This window comes from Rissa tridactyla, chromosome 3, assembly GCF_028500815.1.
Source record: "Rissa tridactyla isolate bRisTri1 chromosome 3, bRisTri1.patW.cur.20221130, whole genome shotgun sequence".
NCBI lineage: Eukaryota > Metazoa > Chordata > Aves > Charadriiformes > Laridae > Rissa > Rissa tridactyla.
Window position 1 is genome coordinate 60305447 of NC_071468.1, and position 15247 is coordinate 60320693.

Sequence of the window (15247 nt, forward strand, 5' to 3'; positions counted from 1 at the left end):
TTATTTAAAAAAAAAAAATCAAATTTTTTTCCGCAGAGGTAATGCAAGGTCTTTGCTTATTTCCCCGGCGAGCTGCGGGCAGGAGGGGAGAGGGAAGCGCTGGGCTGGGGGAGGGAGGCCCGGCTGCCCGGCAGCCGCTGCCGTGGGGGGCTGAGAAGCTCCCGGCACGACCGACAGAGCCCGGCGGCGGCGGCGGCGGCGGCGGCGGCGGGGGCGGCGGCGGCGGCGGGGGTGGTGGCGGCCTCCCCCGGGGCCGCGGGGGCGCGCCCCGGCCGCCCCTCTCCGTGGTGCTGAAGCGGTTCCCGCGGGCGCGGACTGTCGCCGAGGGCCCGCCCCTGCCGCCGCCGCCGCCGCTGCGGCTCCTGCACCGCCCCCGCCCCGCGGCCGCGCAGCGCCGGGCGGGCCCTGGCGGGGGGAGCCATGGCGGAGCGCGGGGTCTGAGGCGGCGCCGGAGCGGCATGGAGGCGGATTTCGCCGCCTTCGGGAGCCCGCTGTGCGGCGAGGTCAAGCGCTTCTGCCGGCGGGTGCGGGAGACCTACCGGGAGATCAAGGAGGACCTCACTCCCTACAGGGATGACCGTTACTACCGGTACGGGCGCGGGCGCGGCTCTCCCCCAGGGCCCCGAGGCCCTGCCCGCCCGCCTTCCTCCGGGGTGGCACCCTCGGCGCTCGGTCGGGGCTCCGGGGGGGGACCAGGCCGTCTTCACGGGGCGAGCGGGGGGGTTGGGCGGGGACCGGGGCCGGGCTCCATGCCATTACCCCCGCCGCGCACCCGGCGTCCCCGCAGTCCCGGGCGGGCGGGCAGCGGCGGGTGGGGCGGTCTGCTCTGCCCGGGGCGGGGGTGGGGACGTGGTCCGGCAGCGCCTCTGGGCAGGAGGGCCAACACTCCTGCTTCTGCCCTCACGTATTAATATCTTTATGTAGGCGATAAAGGCAATTTCCATTCGCATTCCTCTGTGGTAGGCGTCTTCCACTGTGATGGCAAGCAGGAGGAACCTGGGATAAAGCAGCCGTGAAACAGTCCTGAAATAGCGCAAAAGTGGCTAGGAAATCAGAGTGGCTGGCAAAGGTTGAGGTCAAAAGGGACAAATGTACTGAGCAGACTACACCCGCGTTTCTTCTGTCCCTGGCCCCGTCTTCTCCTTCCATGAATGGCCAGTGATGGCTGGAGAGTATGAATGTGCTGAGATTACACAAGGCTAGGAGGGACTTCAAACGTGTTGGAGGACTGGGTTATAAATTAAAAGAATTTCTGGATCAGAGAAAGGGTCTGAAATAGTAGAATGAAAATCAGGAGAAACAAATGCCAGGACCTCCACAGAGAAGGAACGCTGTTCAGCCACACAAACACAGGTTGGGGAATGAACAGTTATATAACATTTTTGTAAAAAAAGGGTATGGGAATTATAATGCTTCATAAAATAACTTCTTTCAACAGTGACATTGTCTTATACATGTGACAAAGATAAAAGTCATTTGGGGTGTAAATGGGAGCACAGTTTGCAAGACGACATATAATTTAGTCACCACTCCAGGCCTTAGCTGGAGCTGTGTCCAGTTCTGGGCACCACACTTCAAGGGCCTGCCAATGGAAGAGAGCCTAAGGACAGAGATATAGACAGTCAAAGGGCTAGAAAATACAGCTGTGAGGAAAAACTGGAGTTGCTCACCCAAAAGAAACATCCAAGTTGGGGGAATAGGAGGTTCTGTAAAGAGAAACTTGGTGCTCATTTGGGCAAAATACTACAGAATAACTTAAATTGTAGCAAGAAAAGTTCACATAAGACATTAAGAAAAACCTTCTGAGTGGGAGGGATGGTCAAACAGTATAGAAAGGGTTATCCAGGAAGACTTTAGTGTCTCCATTGTTGGAGGTTTTTAAAAACTTTTGACAAACGCATACCAAGAAAGACGTAGATCTGGCAGATACACTCCTGAGACAGAAGGAAAGATTAAGTACCTTGTGAGGTCTCTTCTAGCTCTATTTTACTATGAATCTGAGCATAAGTAATCGTCTTCGTGCACAGTGCCCCAGTTCTTCTGCTTAGATCACTTGACTTCAGTGCACTGTGTCGGTTTTCCCCAATGAAGGGGTATGTGGTCCATTAGAATCATAGAATCATAGAATTGCTGAGGTTGGAAGGGACCTTTAAGATCATCGAGTCCAACCTTTAACCTACCCTGACAAAAGCCACTTCTAAACCATGTCCCTAAGTGCCCCATCTACCCTTTTTTTAAACACCTCCAGGGATGGTGAATCCACCACCTCCCTGGGCAGCCTATTCCAATGTTTAATAACCCTTTCAGTGAAAAAATGTTTCCTAATATCCAATCTAAACCTCCCCTGACGTAACTTGAACCCGTTTCCTCTTGTCCTATCACTTGTCACCAGGGAGAAGAGGTCAGCCCCCATCTCTCTACAACCTCCTTTCAGGTAGTTGTAGAGGGTGATGAGGTCTCCCCTCAGCCTCCTCTTCTCCAGGCTAAACAACCCCAGCTCCCTCAGTCGTTCTTCATAAGGTTGAATTTGTCTTGTTGTTCACAATAGCAAAAACTACGGAGAGCCATGGAGTTTGGAAACACTGCCTGACAGCTTGGCAGAATTTAACATAGCCACCATCCTGCCTGTCAAAACAGCAGCTCCTTGTACCTGAGCACGGTGTGAGAAGCCATGGGAGGTGATAAGGAGTGATGGAAATGTACCTGTGTGCATCTGGCAGCACAGTAACGAATATTGGCACTAGAGTGGAGAAAGGAGGGGGAGATAAGCTCTGGAGTAACAAATGAGAGGTCCTGGGGGAGGCATTTATTCAGCTTTGTTCCCAGAAGAAACCCAAGCTCTCCAAGGTAAATTGTCATTAACTCATTTTCATGACTAAAAGTGTGTATGGAAGGACTTTCTGTATTGAAAAGAGAAGACGCTTCTCCACTGAATCAAATGAGCTTGTAGAGTTAGTGCTAGATTGCCCTTTCTTCAGTGAGAGTATCCCCATGAGGTATCAGCCTCAGGTCGTGAATGAAATGGAGTAACATTGGGCTCTTGGCAAGGAAATAATATTTCGTGACTTAGAAATCATGCTAGTACTTCTCTGCATTTGCAAGGTCTTAACCTAAATGACCTAGCGTTAAATAAGTTTACTGTTACTGTCACTGCATACCTGCTGTTCTGGTGAGTGTTTCCCTTTAGCATTACTGATGGATGGAGCAATGGAACCTGCTTTTTAGGTTCCTGGTAAGGAGGAGGGTTTCCTAATGTTACCATGCATTCTTCTTACAGCCAACTCTCACTTATAGGAAGGAGAATTAGATACTTCATCTTCTTCTCTCTCTATATCTATATATTTTATACAATATGTTTGGTCAGGTCATAAATGAGCATGCCCAGGGATGTAATGGAGAGCCTTACTGCTCTGATGGCAGAGGGAATTTTGGAAATTTGACCAAGGAAATGCAGCGTGGCTTGTGTTTACTTCAAACCATGAGGTTCTTTAAAGTAATCACCTTCATCAGAGCAAATAATATACCAGACTAACAAAATGAAGAGATGATAAAAGCATGTTTTTTCTCTCTCATGCACTGCATTCACAAATGTGTAGCTGTCAGCCACTGCCAGCCTTAACTCTCCTGTCCCGACGGCTGAGCAAAGTCATTTGGCCATCAACTGGTGGTTTCCATTGCCTTTTTGGAAATAGAGCGGTCTAGTCCATTAAGTGATAGAGGGAGGGAGGGCATGAGCTTGCAAGTAATCAATATTTGCTAGAAAAAAAATTTATTTGGCTGCTAAAGTCTCACTCATGATTTCTATAAGGACATCCTTCTCTGAGTGTCAACAGGAAAACTCAAAGCTGGAAAGCTTTGGAGCAGATACAGAAATGGAAAAACACCCTTTGTGACTGGCAGGCAAATAGCTTTTGTTGTCTCAGGAGTGCCATTTGTATGCTGTGCTGGTGTGTGCTCATTCTCAGTGACAGGGGATTCGGTGGGAGGGCATGACCTAGCTCAGAGACGGCTGGTGAAGCTGTTATCCCAAGTAAGTGTGCTCTTGCTGCACAAATGGCTGAGTCATTTCTGATCCTGTCCCAGTTTAGTGACATCTTTTGGTAATGGTTTCCTTTAAAGCACAGTGATCATGAACATGTGGTTCAGCAGCTGTCTGTGAGCAGCCTGTTCTTTAAGCAGGGTTGACAACTAAAGGTGGCAGGCTCCTCAGCCATCTCAAGCTACGCCATCCTCGCTCTACAGAGCTCCAGGGCACTCAGCCACACTATACAGATGAAGGGGCGTCAATGTTGGTGAGTTTGTTCTGCCCAATATCCCAGAATAGTCTCTAAATTGTGCCTCCTGGTGTATTTCCCCACAAGCAAGTGCTGGTTTGCGCAGCCATCTGGGAGGGATGGAGAGAGCAGGGTTAGCCATGGCTCAGCACGCTGATTAACACCATCTGTCTGGGTTAATAGTTCCCTTAGGCAGACATGGCACTTCATGGTATGCTTGCAAAAGAGACTGTGTATTTACAGACTAATGGGCGTGATGGTAAACAACCTCATTGGTAACCCAAATACAAGATTGGTCTGGACTTGGTACACCTAAGATTGGTCTGGACTTGGTACACCTAAGATTAGTCTGTGCTACACCAGGAGGTGCTTTGTGCAGCAGATGAGCTGAGAGAAGGCAGAAGAAGGGAAAAGTGTTATGCTCTCCCATCAGTCCAGAGGACTGCCACAAAGCATATCAGCCCTTGACTTATTACAGCAGCTTCAGGTTTGTTCTAATTTATACTTCTGAAAAATTGCTCCAAACAAGCCACGTGAATGAACAGTTTGTTCTCTGGTGTCTCTCCCTCCCACTCCAGTATGTTCCTTCCGCCACTCGCATGCCTCCTGGTCGGGATGGCAGGGCAGGGATTGCTGATGGAGGGCTGGCAGCCGACGGCTCCCTCCCCTGCACTCGGCAATTTTAGGTAGACTATTGGTACAAAGACAGCTTAGTACCAATGGTACTAAACCACCTACATTTTTATCTCTTCCACATGTCATCAGATATGTGAAGCTCACCAGAAGACACCAGGCCTCACAATCAGCTCACTGTTATTTCAGTGGGAGTTTCATAACTCTACCCCCTAGCCAACGTCAAAGAGTTCACCATGCTGAAAATATTTTGATAGGAAAGCAAGCAATTAAAGTGCCTGCCGGGCAGAGAGGAGAGAGCAGGAGGGTGGCCAAATTGTGGTCTGACATCAGAGTTGCATAAATACAAGTAACAACTTGGTATTCTTGAAAAATCAGTTTCTGAGTTAATAAACATATCTCATTGCACAATTAGCTTGTACAGGAAAGCAGGGTGCTGATACTGAATTTAGTAATAATACCCAGAGATTAAGATAAATGACCTACAATCTGCCCTGCTTTAAATAAGGCACTCCTAAACTCCTATCATGCAATAATATGACATTTTGTACATCAAAAAGAAAAGACTATATATACGACATTGTGAAATGTATTATTTACCTTGCAGCTTTAATTAGTGCTTGATGTTGCTTATACAGGTAACAAAAGAGGTAATTATAGATGATACCGATATTCTTAATTCCTCAGCTTCTCCTGTTAGTGCTTCCAGTTCATTAAAACACAGCTAATCTTCGAAACCTGTGGGAAAAATTCATTCACAGTGGTTCTGCTCCTTTGGCAAAAAGACCAGAGAGCAGCACATCATTTGACTCAGCAATAAAGACACACTGTTCCTTTTTCCTTAGAGAAGCTCTAGTGCCTGCGTGTGTCAGAGAAGAAACTTGAAGTTTGGCAGAGAGGGCTGTTGCGATAAGGCTACAATTCTCACCTTCTTAAAATCTCTCCCAAGTGCTCAAGGTGCAAGTCTGTGAGAAGCCAAGGGGTCAGCAGGACCTTGCTGGAGAACTGCAGTCAAAGTCCCTGAAGGTTCATGCTGCTTTCCAGACCCAGGGCAGGACCTTCGGTTACTTCCTCAAGCCACAGATGGAACCTCTCTCTTGTTCTTCCAGGGCTCACTGCTGGGTCCTGACAACTGGGAGAAGAACCCGAATGACCCCAGTGTGAAGTACACAGCTAGGGCTAGAAGGCTTGAAACATCAGGAGGAGGAGACTGGCACTGTAGCTTCATGATTGCTTTAGGCTGCCGTAAGCCGGCATAAGCAGCTGGAAGAAGCCATCCTAACTCTCTTTTCCCTGGTCACACATTTCTGCTCTCTTCCTCTTCTGCCCACAAGTATTGCTGTAGCTGCACAGTGACTGAGCAACCTGTCCAGCAGAACACTGTTTTTTTTCTGAGTGACCTTTAAATCAGGTAATTTCCATTACTTGACTGGCCACTCTACTGTGCAAACATTTGTGCTGGCAAAAATCAAAGGGCTACAGAGAGGCTGGATTTCACCTTTTGTCACTAAAGCTGTAGGTATCAGCCATGAAAGTATAAACTGGTCATGAAGGTACAGCCTAAGTGTTAGGGTGGTTAGTGTAAGTAGAGTCCTGGCTGAGCTACCATTCAGCTTACTTATTCATAGATCAGCCTGCCTCTTCTTGCAAGCCGCATTCACCATACACTGTCTGGTTTCTACAACAGATGAGGCAGACCGCAGCTTCTTGCACTATTTCACCCCCGAGCAGGTCAGACAAGGCACGGAGTGAGGCACCTTCTTGTAAGGAGACAAGTAGAGTGAGGCTCTTGAGTGACTCTGTGTTTGTGGAGGGAGAGGGGTTTCACAGTGCCTCAGTTCCTCTGGGTGTTTAGTTTGAAAGCTCAGTACCATTATTTTCACAAAACTTACAGGGTGCAACGTCAATGTGCTCACGACCCTTTGAAAGTTGGTAGATGGCAAAGAGAAATGCGGACCCCTGGCTAATTAAAATGAGCTGGATGTCAACCTCTGCCACCCATGCTCTTCTCCAAGTGACTTTTGGCAAGTCTCAGTCTGTCTGTGCTTCAGTTTCCTATCTGATCAATGAGAAGCCTGTATTTTTGTTTTGAGGAGAATAAATTCATTCATGTTAGTGAGACACCTGAGTGCCAGAGGGATTGGAGCAGTCATCCAAATAGCTCAGATGTGCGCACGGAAACGGCAGCAGTCGTAACTCTGCAACTGCGCTTCCCAGAGTACTGGAAATCGTCACAGATGCTGTAAGCATCATTCCATCGTTTTCTGGCCAGAGGGAACTTGTTGGAGAAGCCTGAAGTGTGCTGAAAGCTACACGCTGCATGTCATAGTCACGTGTGACCTAATGACTTCAAATTGTGGCTTGGCAGTGCCATCCTGTTCTGAGCAGATACAGTTTGTTAGGTTATCCCGATTACTCAAAGCTTTATTTTCTGCCCTAGGGTTGTGATTCTTTTTGACTTAAAATTTATAAGTGCCTTTCCTTCATCACTTGCTATTATGTATTTCTCAAGACAGCCTTTTTGTGAGACTACTAAAGGAACATCATGCTGTAAATCACAGATCTAACTGATGGGATAAATACCAGTATCAATGACTGAATTAATTCCTAGCATGTTTCTTTTGGGTTTAGTGGTGTTACACAAGAAACATACTGGGTCCCGCTGGTCACCAGTAATGACGTGAATTACCCGCAGGGCAACTGAATGAAACGAACAATATTATTAATGTTGAGAGTACCTTTAAATTAAAGTCACTCCAATAAAACCATCTAAGTAAGCTTTTAATGGAAGCATTTTATTGTTGAAGAGATAATTTTTAAATTTTATGCTGACTGATCTATCTAAATATTTCTGGGGTCATCCTGAGATGGCTCTACCTTATGTATTTGATGAATACCAGAGCTGGGAAGTTACTCTGAATTTTATCCTGGCTTAGACACCAAGTATCCCCAGGTGTTTAAGTAACTGCAGTACTGGCTTTTTAGAAACAAATATTAGAGCTGTCAAAAATTAATGAAAAATATAACTTGGCAAAATCCTTAAATTTGCCTAATTCTCACAATCCGTACCCAATGGATCGGTTGACAATCACTGTTGCCCAGTCTCAGGTTACTTAATAGGAGAGCAGAACAAAATCCAGCTTTATCTCAACACTGGTGCAAGAATAAAATAGCGTTAGGTGCGATCTGGGGATTTTTTTATTAAGCGGCGTGTTCAAAGTAGCGGCTTCGGGATTAAATTTAGGATTTAAGTTCCAGCTGACTTGTGAGCTGACTGAATCCTCCGTGAACGTGACGCACCAGCCCGGTCTCTCGAGTACCACGGACCCGCCCGCAGGTGACGGCGGCGGCGGCGGCGGCGGCGGCGTTTTCACCCCGCTGGATCCCGACACCGCCACCGCCCGGGAGCGAGCCGCGCAGCGCCGGCCCGTGTCCCCTCCGGCTCGCCGTAGCGCCGCCGCCCCCTGCCAGCGGACTCGCCCTTCGGCCCCGCGGCGGCGGCGGTGGCGGCGTGGCGAGGGTTGCCGTGACGTCTCCCGAGTCGCGTGGCGGACGGGTGACGCACGCGGAAGCCGCCGGCAGGCACCGCTGGCGGTTGTGCCACGGAGGCGGCGGCGGCGGCCCGGAGAGGGCGGGCGGCGGCGGTGGTGCCGCCACTGCGCATGCGGCGCCGGGATGGAGCCGTGAGTGGTGGTGGGCGGGGAGGAGCCGGGCGGGGGGTCGCTGGTTGTGTGCTGGGAGGGGAGACCCTCGCGCGTGCTGGCGGCTCGCGGGGCTGCCCTCGCGCTCAGGCGTTGGCGGCGGGAGCCGGCCTGAGGGGAGGCAGGTCTCGGGGGGGCGCCCACCGACCCGGCGCCGCCGGGAGCGGGATAGGGAGGTGATTGTTCGCTTGGGGCGGGAGCCGGGGGCGTCCTTGTTTGCCTGGGGCCGGGGCCGTGAGGAGGAATGCCGTCCTCTGGCCGGGTGCGGTACTTCGAGCTTTTTCCCTTGTTAAGACCAGACTCTTGTCATTGGATTTTTATACGCGTTAATTCTCGTTAAGGAAGTAAGATCACCGAGGATTAAATTAGTGTTATGTGGCTACGGTTCGTCGGTCAGAAACCTGACGGTAACTACCCACTTCTTCAGAGAAACGCTGAGGTTTCCCCTCTTACGTGGTGAATAACCCGCCCCTTATCTCCTCTCTCAGATTGGGTCTGTTAAGGAAAAACTTGTTTTGCCGGATATGTGTCCGCATGGACAGAGCCATAGTCGTGGCTAATTATTCAGACTTCAGTGAATACCACAAACAAGACACTTAAAAACCCCCAACCTCTCCCTGTGCACTTCAGCTATTCAGCATAGTCATAGTTATCTGACAGTTGTCATGTAACAGTACTATGTAGTACTGCTAATGTTAATTGTATGCATCTTTTTGTGTAGTCATGTGCTGCCTCATTAGTTATTAACCATGGTGTAATACATCTGCAAGAAGAAATTCAAGGTCTTCTGAGGGACACCAAAGCAAGTAATGTCTTTAAACCGTGAAAAAGTGCAGTATGTACAGATAGACCCAGTACTATGAATGTAGGTAGCATATACAATCATTTAAATCAAAGTGGGTTTGATGGTTTTATTTGGCAGTGAGCCTAAAATAGAAAAGAGCAGTTGGAGGCAGAGATGTTGAGGCTAGTATGTCAGAAAAACTACTGTGCATAAAAGTGAGTTATTTCTGATTTTAATATCAACTCTGTGCTACCTACTGCTTAATCCCACTTTTGTCACAGCCTTCCCATCTGTAAAGTGAGTGTCTTAAGTGAAAACTGTTGTATAAAAGGCTCTGGTTTTCATTATAGTCTTTACTCTAGTAAAGGCTGTGTTGTGCAGGCATGAGAAGTGATTTGAAGGTGAGGAATAGCCTGAGAAATATTTTGTTTAACCATTTGAGCCAAAACTTTACTCAAAGAGCAAGATTTAACCTACCTTTACATCTCACATATGAATGGCTGCTGAAAGATTGCAGTCGTTGTGGCTGAGCGTTTCCATAATTCACTCCATCACAAATTGCATTAACGCAATTTAGTTTTTACTGACTACCAAGTATAGTATTTCTCTGTCTGTATATCAGTGCTTTCTGCTCCTTTGCAGTTAGTTTCAGAGATATCCAATTTAATTATAAAATATTTGGTTTCTCTCTGAGTTAGGATAAAATGCAGTACAGGTGGTAAAAGCTGCCTGAGAAGTCTGCAGACAGTTGTATGGCTGCTCTCAAGCTTCAGACTGCCTTGGATGGGCTGATTAAAGCATCTTCCACTGGTAAAGCAAAGCACAGTTTTTTACTTGTTTGAACCGGTGCTTCCAGAGGAACCTTTTTTGCTTTTTCCATAAATGCCTTTCAGACATTTCATTCTTTATTAGGCCTTTCCGATGTAAGAAAGAAGCTGTTGGTGGGGGATCATCAACTTGCACTTATGTATATTCATAAATTTTATATAATCTCTTTCCAAAAGGCAGATGTTAAACAGTGAACATACGGGAGGGTCATTTATCTGCTTTGTATGTCAGCTGGTGATATGTTGAAATGAGACATTTAAACCACACAAGGAAATTCAGTTATTGCAGTGAGGGCTAATGAAGAATACATCATCTGACAGGAATGCTCTAAATTGTTGTTTGCTGTCATGATAAATGTAGTTAAGATTTGGCCGAGTTCTTACATTTGCTCTTCCCAAAAGTGTCCATGTTGCCTTAATGACCTATTAAGTAGCATATAGAGTCAGTGGCTTAAATGAGACTTCAGGAGTACCAGTATGAAAGAAGGAGGTAAAAGACACCCTGTGTCCCTTCTCTCTTTGTTAAATGCCAGCCTGACTATTCTTAGGTAGGTGTATACCTACCCATTTTGACTACTGGGTGTTACACCACCTGGAGAGGAATTGGAATAAAGAATGAGCCAATGTCTGGAACATGTTTCTTTGAAAGCTTGCAAGTGCATCTGTGCTGTGGCATGTGAGTAAACCAAGGTGATAATTGCTAATAGCTGTAAAGCTGTGAGTGTTGGCTGCGTGAATTCTTGTGACTTTCCTCTGAGGACTGTGGAAATGAAGCTGCTTTTCATGTTCACGTTATGCGCTTTGAAACATCTACAGAAACTTGGAAAATAGGAAGCTTGTGCAAAGAAACAAGAATATGCATAGTATGTCAGAAGTATCCTGCATCAGACTTGTAGCTGTTAAGCGGATGCCCCAACGTAAGCTGTTAAGAACAGCACGAGCATATGTGATACTTTCCTGCATATATATGATACTGTTCCAGTCTTCAGCTATTCTCAAACCATGGACTTTCCAATCCTGGTTTCTGTATATTGAGTGGTCCTCACTGGGTGAGCACTCATGGTGCTTCCGTGGAGCATTTAGTATCCCCTTGAACCCCTATAGTTAATTTAGGCATATCAACATTTTATGTACCATTTTTCTGCATCAAGGATTTTCTTGTTAAGATTAGTATTATGGTATCTCAAGATAATATCCCATACGTGGTGTTCTTAGGCAGTCAAGGAATACCAGGTGATCTGTGGAACTGAAGGAGCCCTTGGAACAGATAGGAAAATGCACCTTTTTTATTTAGTTATATAGTTATTTTAGTACTAGTACAGATGTAATAGCTTTAAAGTGGTTTAAGTGCATGAAGGCTGAAGCGTTAAGACATTGATTTAAGGAAAACACTGTAGTTATATCCCTGCAAAAGTTGTGCAGACAAATTCCGGTTTGAAATGCAGCTATTAATTGCCATTTTTCAAAGTCAACTTAAAATTGCCCAGAGAGGTGGTGGAAGTCCTATCCCTGGAGACGTTCAAGGCCGGGCTTGATGAGGCTCTGAGCAATCTGATCTAGTTAAAGATGTCCCTGCTTACTGCAGGGGGTTGGACTAGATGACCTTTAAAAGGTCCCTTCCAACCCAACACATTCTGTGGTTCTATGAAAATCATTTCTCTGTGAGAATTCTGTGTCGTGATCTCTGTGACAGAGATCTGATCTGTTCCCGCTTATGATTGCGGTAATTTAATGCATGATTTACCTTTTTTTGCCTGTACAATCAGCAATTCTGACTTCTCAGACCAGTGCAGGCTTTTTCCCCAGGATAAGGGTGTGTGGCAGGAGAAGTTATGCTGTGTTTGCAGGTACTATGCCTGGGGTCCCATACAGCCAGTTTGTGCAAACTTGTGACATTTACAGTTACTTGCTTGCAATTCTCATTATTTCTGTGGGATTTTCTTCCCTTCCCCACCTCCTTTGTGACTTAAATTAAGATTTGGATCTTTCAAACTTTACAGTAAAGGAATAATGTAATTATTTTTGTAGTGCCTCGTTTGGAAAGAACGCAGTGATTCTTAAATAAAATAGAAGTTATTATAAAATCCTTTTACTAGTTTAAAGTGAATTGTTTGCCTTGCTTTCAAGGGCTGACAGTTATACAGGCCTGGCCCCGGAATTCAGGCTGACCTTATGGAAAGGATTCCGCTACCTTTTCTGCAGTTATTCATTGATGTGGTGAACCAGTAAGAGCACCATTCAGCTGACGAAAAGAAGTTTTATTCCAAGCTGAAAGGGAGTGCTGTCATTAAAGTCCTAATGCTTTCATTTCTTTCCATGATGGTGCTCTTACAAATTTATCAGAAAACAACACATCTCCCTCCCCACCCCTTTACACCCTAGCCCCCCCGCCAATACTTCAGCTTTCCCATATAAACTTTACATCTTTCTATGATCACACCTGCTGGAATAGCAGTAGAAAATCAACTATATGTTGGCTCAGTTCTGGCATAACTCAAACCAATATGTTGGCTGTATTTTGAAACATGGTGGATTTGTCCTTTTTTGAACTATTCATTTAACAAAAAGGAAGATAGAGGGATATGTTACATAAGATTAATTCTGTGATCATATTTCCCTTAAGCTAACGAAACTGAAAGTTACCTATTTCCAAGAGAATGCAATTGGTCATTTCAGTGCTTTTTCCCCCCCTCTATTTTGTGTTTAACCTAATGATAACCACCAACCAGTTGTGGAAGAGATGTCATTGCTTTTATGTGTATTTGTGTTTAAGTGTCTAATAATAAACTTAAGTTCAGATTTCTATTTCCCAAGCTTTAGTGGAGCTCCGACAAGAATGCAGAGCCTGAGCATGCACATCTAGCATATCTGGAGTTCTGCCTTACTCCTTGTTAGGGGTGATCCTGCAGGGAGGAAGTGTATATATGGGGTGTAGAAAACTCATCAAGATCTTGTGTGGGTAACCGAGTTGTTAGTGACGTCAGTCCCTTTAGGTTAAGCTGTCATTGCAGGAGATGTGGTGTCTTGGTTGTTTAAATTATTAACATATGAACTAAAAAAATGTAACTTTTTCTCCCTCTGATAAATGTTTTCCTCGTGCTCAAGTCTTAGGGCAGTAGAAAACCCTAGCATAGAAAGAAGGGGCAAAATTAATACATTCTGGGGTGCGGGTGTGTGTGCGCATACATATGTCTAATAATTCCTATCAGTTATCATTGCCCTCTAAAGTAGCATTAATTTATTTTTTTTTCCTTAGTGTTACATGTTACCTTGGATTTTGGTTTAATTTTCTTTGTGGAGGAATTAATGGGATCTGTTTTTCCCCCGTTTAGAAATATGACCGACAGCTAATAATTCTGTGCTTTCTTTTGCTTCCTGTAGGCTGGCACCGATGCGATTATATACACTGTCCAAACGGCATTTTGTTCTGGTCTTTGTAGTATTCTTTGTTTGTTTTGGTTTGACAGTCTTCATAGGAATAGCAGGTAAGGATGCTGTCTTTTAAAAAGATAACAGTTCTTGTATGCTTTGTCTAAACCTGTTGGTATTTGCAGATGTATTTAAATGCTAATGAGCTTATTGCCCCTGAGATGTCTGAGGAAGCATTACTTTTGACAGGGAGGGAGAAGTGTTTCTTCCACCTCATTTTTTCATGGGAGGACTACCTACACAGATTTGGTATTTGCAATTGCTTTGCAGGGAAGAGTCAGTAAAGTAAAACAAAACCAGCTTCATTGTAGCATAATTTTTTAGCTGACTGCTACATTAATTTTCTTCTTTGTATTTCAGTCTGTAAAATGGTGGTGCTAATGATTTCCTGTGGGCAAGTTGATAACTATTTGTAAAGCCTTCTTAATGTTTGGGTGATAAACATCACAGAAATATAAAATATTTAGTAATATAAAAATACGAACTTCTGTTGTTGAACATATATGAGCTTAGGTCTCTGGTTTCAAAGACCTTTGTGGGAATCATGACGTGGTCTGGGAGACTAAGCACTTAGTGCCTGGATAGTTACCCTGGAGATCAGAGATCTGTGGAAGTCTGGTTGACAAAGATGCAGATTGTCGTTAGACAGATGGAAAGCGTGGGAGCTTTTCCTGCCAGAGTATTTCCTGCCAGAGAGCTTTTCCAGGTCTAAAACGTACTTGAAAAAGAAGTCAGCATGGTATCACTGCAGTGTTAATAAGCTAATACTCTGCTGTCAGGATAACTTTGTCAACATAGAATTTAAGTGACAGAGAGGGAGAGGGGAAGGGAGGGATTTGTGCTCATTAAGAAACCCGCCCCTCATGTAAGAATTATTAAAAGGAGGTTACCATGTCCCCCCACTTTACTGCTTATTTCCATGTCACCCAGGGTGTTCTCCTGTGCCACTCTGGCACCTTTTGACCTGTCTGTAGGGTTGTCTCTACCTTTGCCCTGTCCTTCAGTTCCTTTCGAATGAGGTGGGTTGCCCAGGCCTGAGACCCTGGGACTCATCCACTCCTGCCTGCCTTGGAAAGAAGGGGGGGTTAATTGGAGGCAGCTGTTTGGGCTTTTTGTGCCCATCCATGCCTTGTAGGCAGTACATTCTTCATAATAGCATTAAATAATAAAATTTGTCTGTGAAATGAAACCTTTTTTCCTGCTGTTTGATTTATTGTATCAGCCTAAAGTCCAAACAGATTTCAGTTCGTGAAGGTTAACCACTGATATTCCTGTGACTTGGCTAAGGATGCTGGAGGGCATTATTTGGCCCTTTGGTATTTATTTTATTTGGTATACCATATAAATACATTTACAAAAATGCATTTTATATGAATGATAAAGGAAAAAAACCCCTGGAATTACTTAATTTAGTGTCATTCGGCTTAAAAAGTGAACCATATCTGTAGTTGTGTATTTATTCAAGAGGTAATGGGCACAGACTTGAGCATCGGAAGTTCCACCTAAACATGAGGAGGAACTTCTTTACTTTGAGGGTGGTAGAGCACTGGAACAGGCTGCCGAGAGAGGTGGTGGAGTCTCCATCTCTGGAGACATTCA

At 45.5% G+C, this 15247-nt stretch overlaps 1 protein-coding gene across 2 annotated transcripts in view; it reads left to right on the forward strand.

The window, feature by feature from the left end:
* Nucleotides 1–444: 444 nt before the first annotated feature.
* Nucleotides 445–15247, forward strand: part of TMEM181 (transmembrane protein 181) — a 38070-nt gene continuing 23267 nt past the window's right edge. The window contains exons 1-2 of one of the 2 annotated variants that reach the window (XM_054195649.1): nucleotides 445–589; nucleotides 13601–13704. In XM_054195649.1, the coding sequence (XP_054051624.1) occupies nucleotides 459–589; nucleotides 13601–13704 (235 nt within the window). In that variant the 5' untranslated portion in view covers nucleotides 445–458. Of the gene's footprint in view, nucleotides 590–8401; nucleotides 8591–13600; nucleotides 13705–15247 lie in introns of those variants that run through there. The other variant, XM_054195650.1, reaches the window with a different exon arrangement.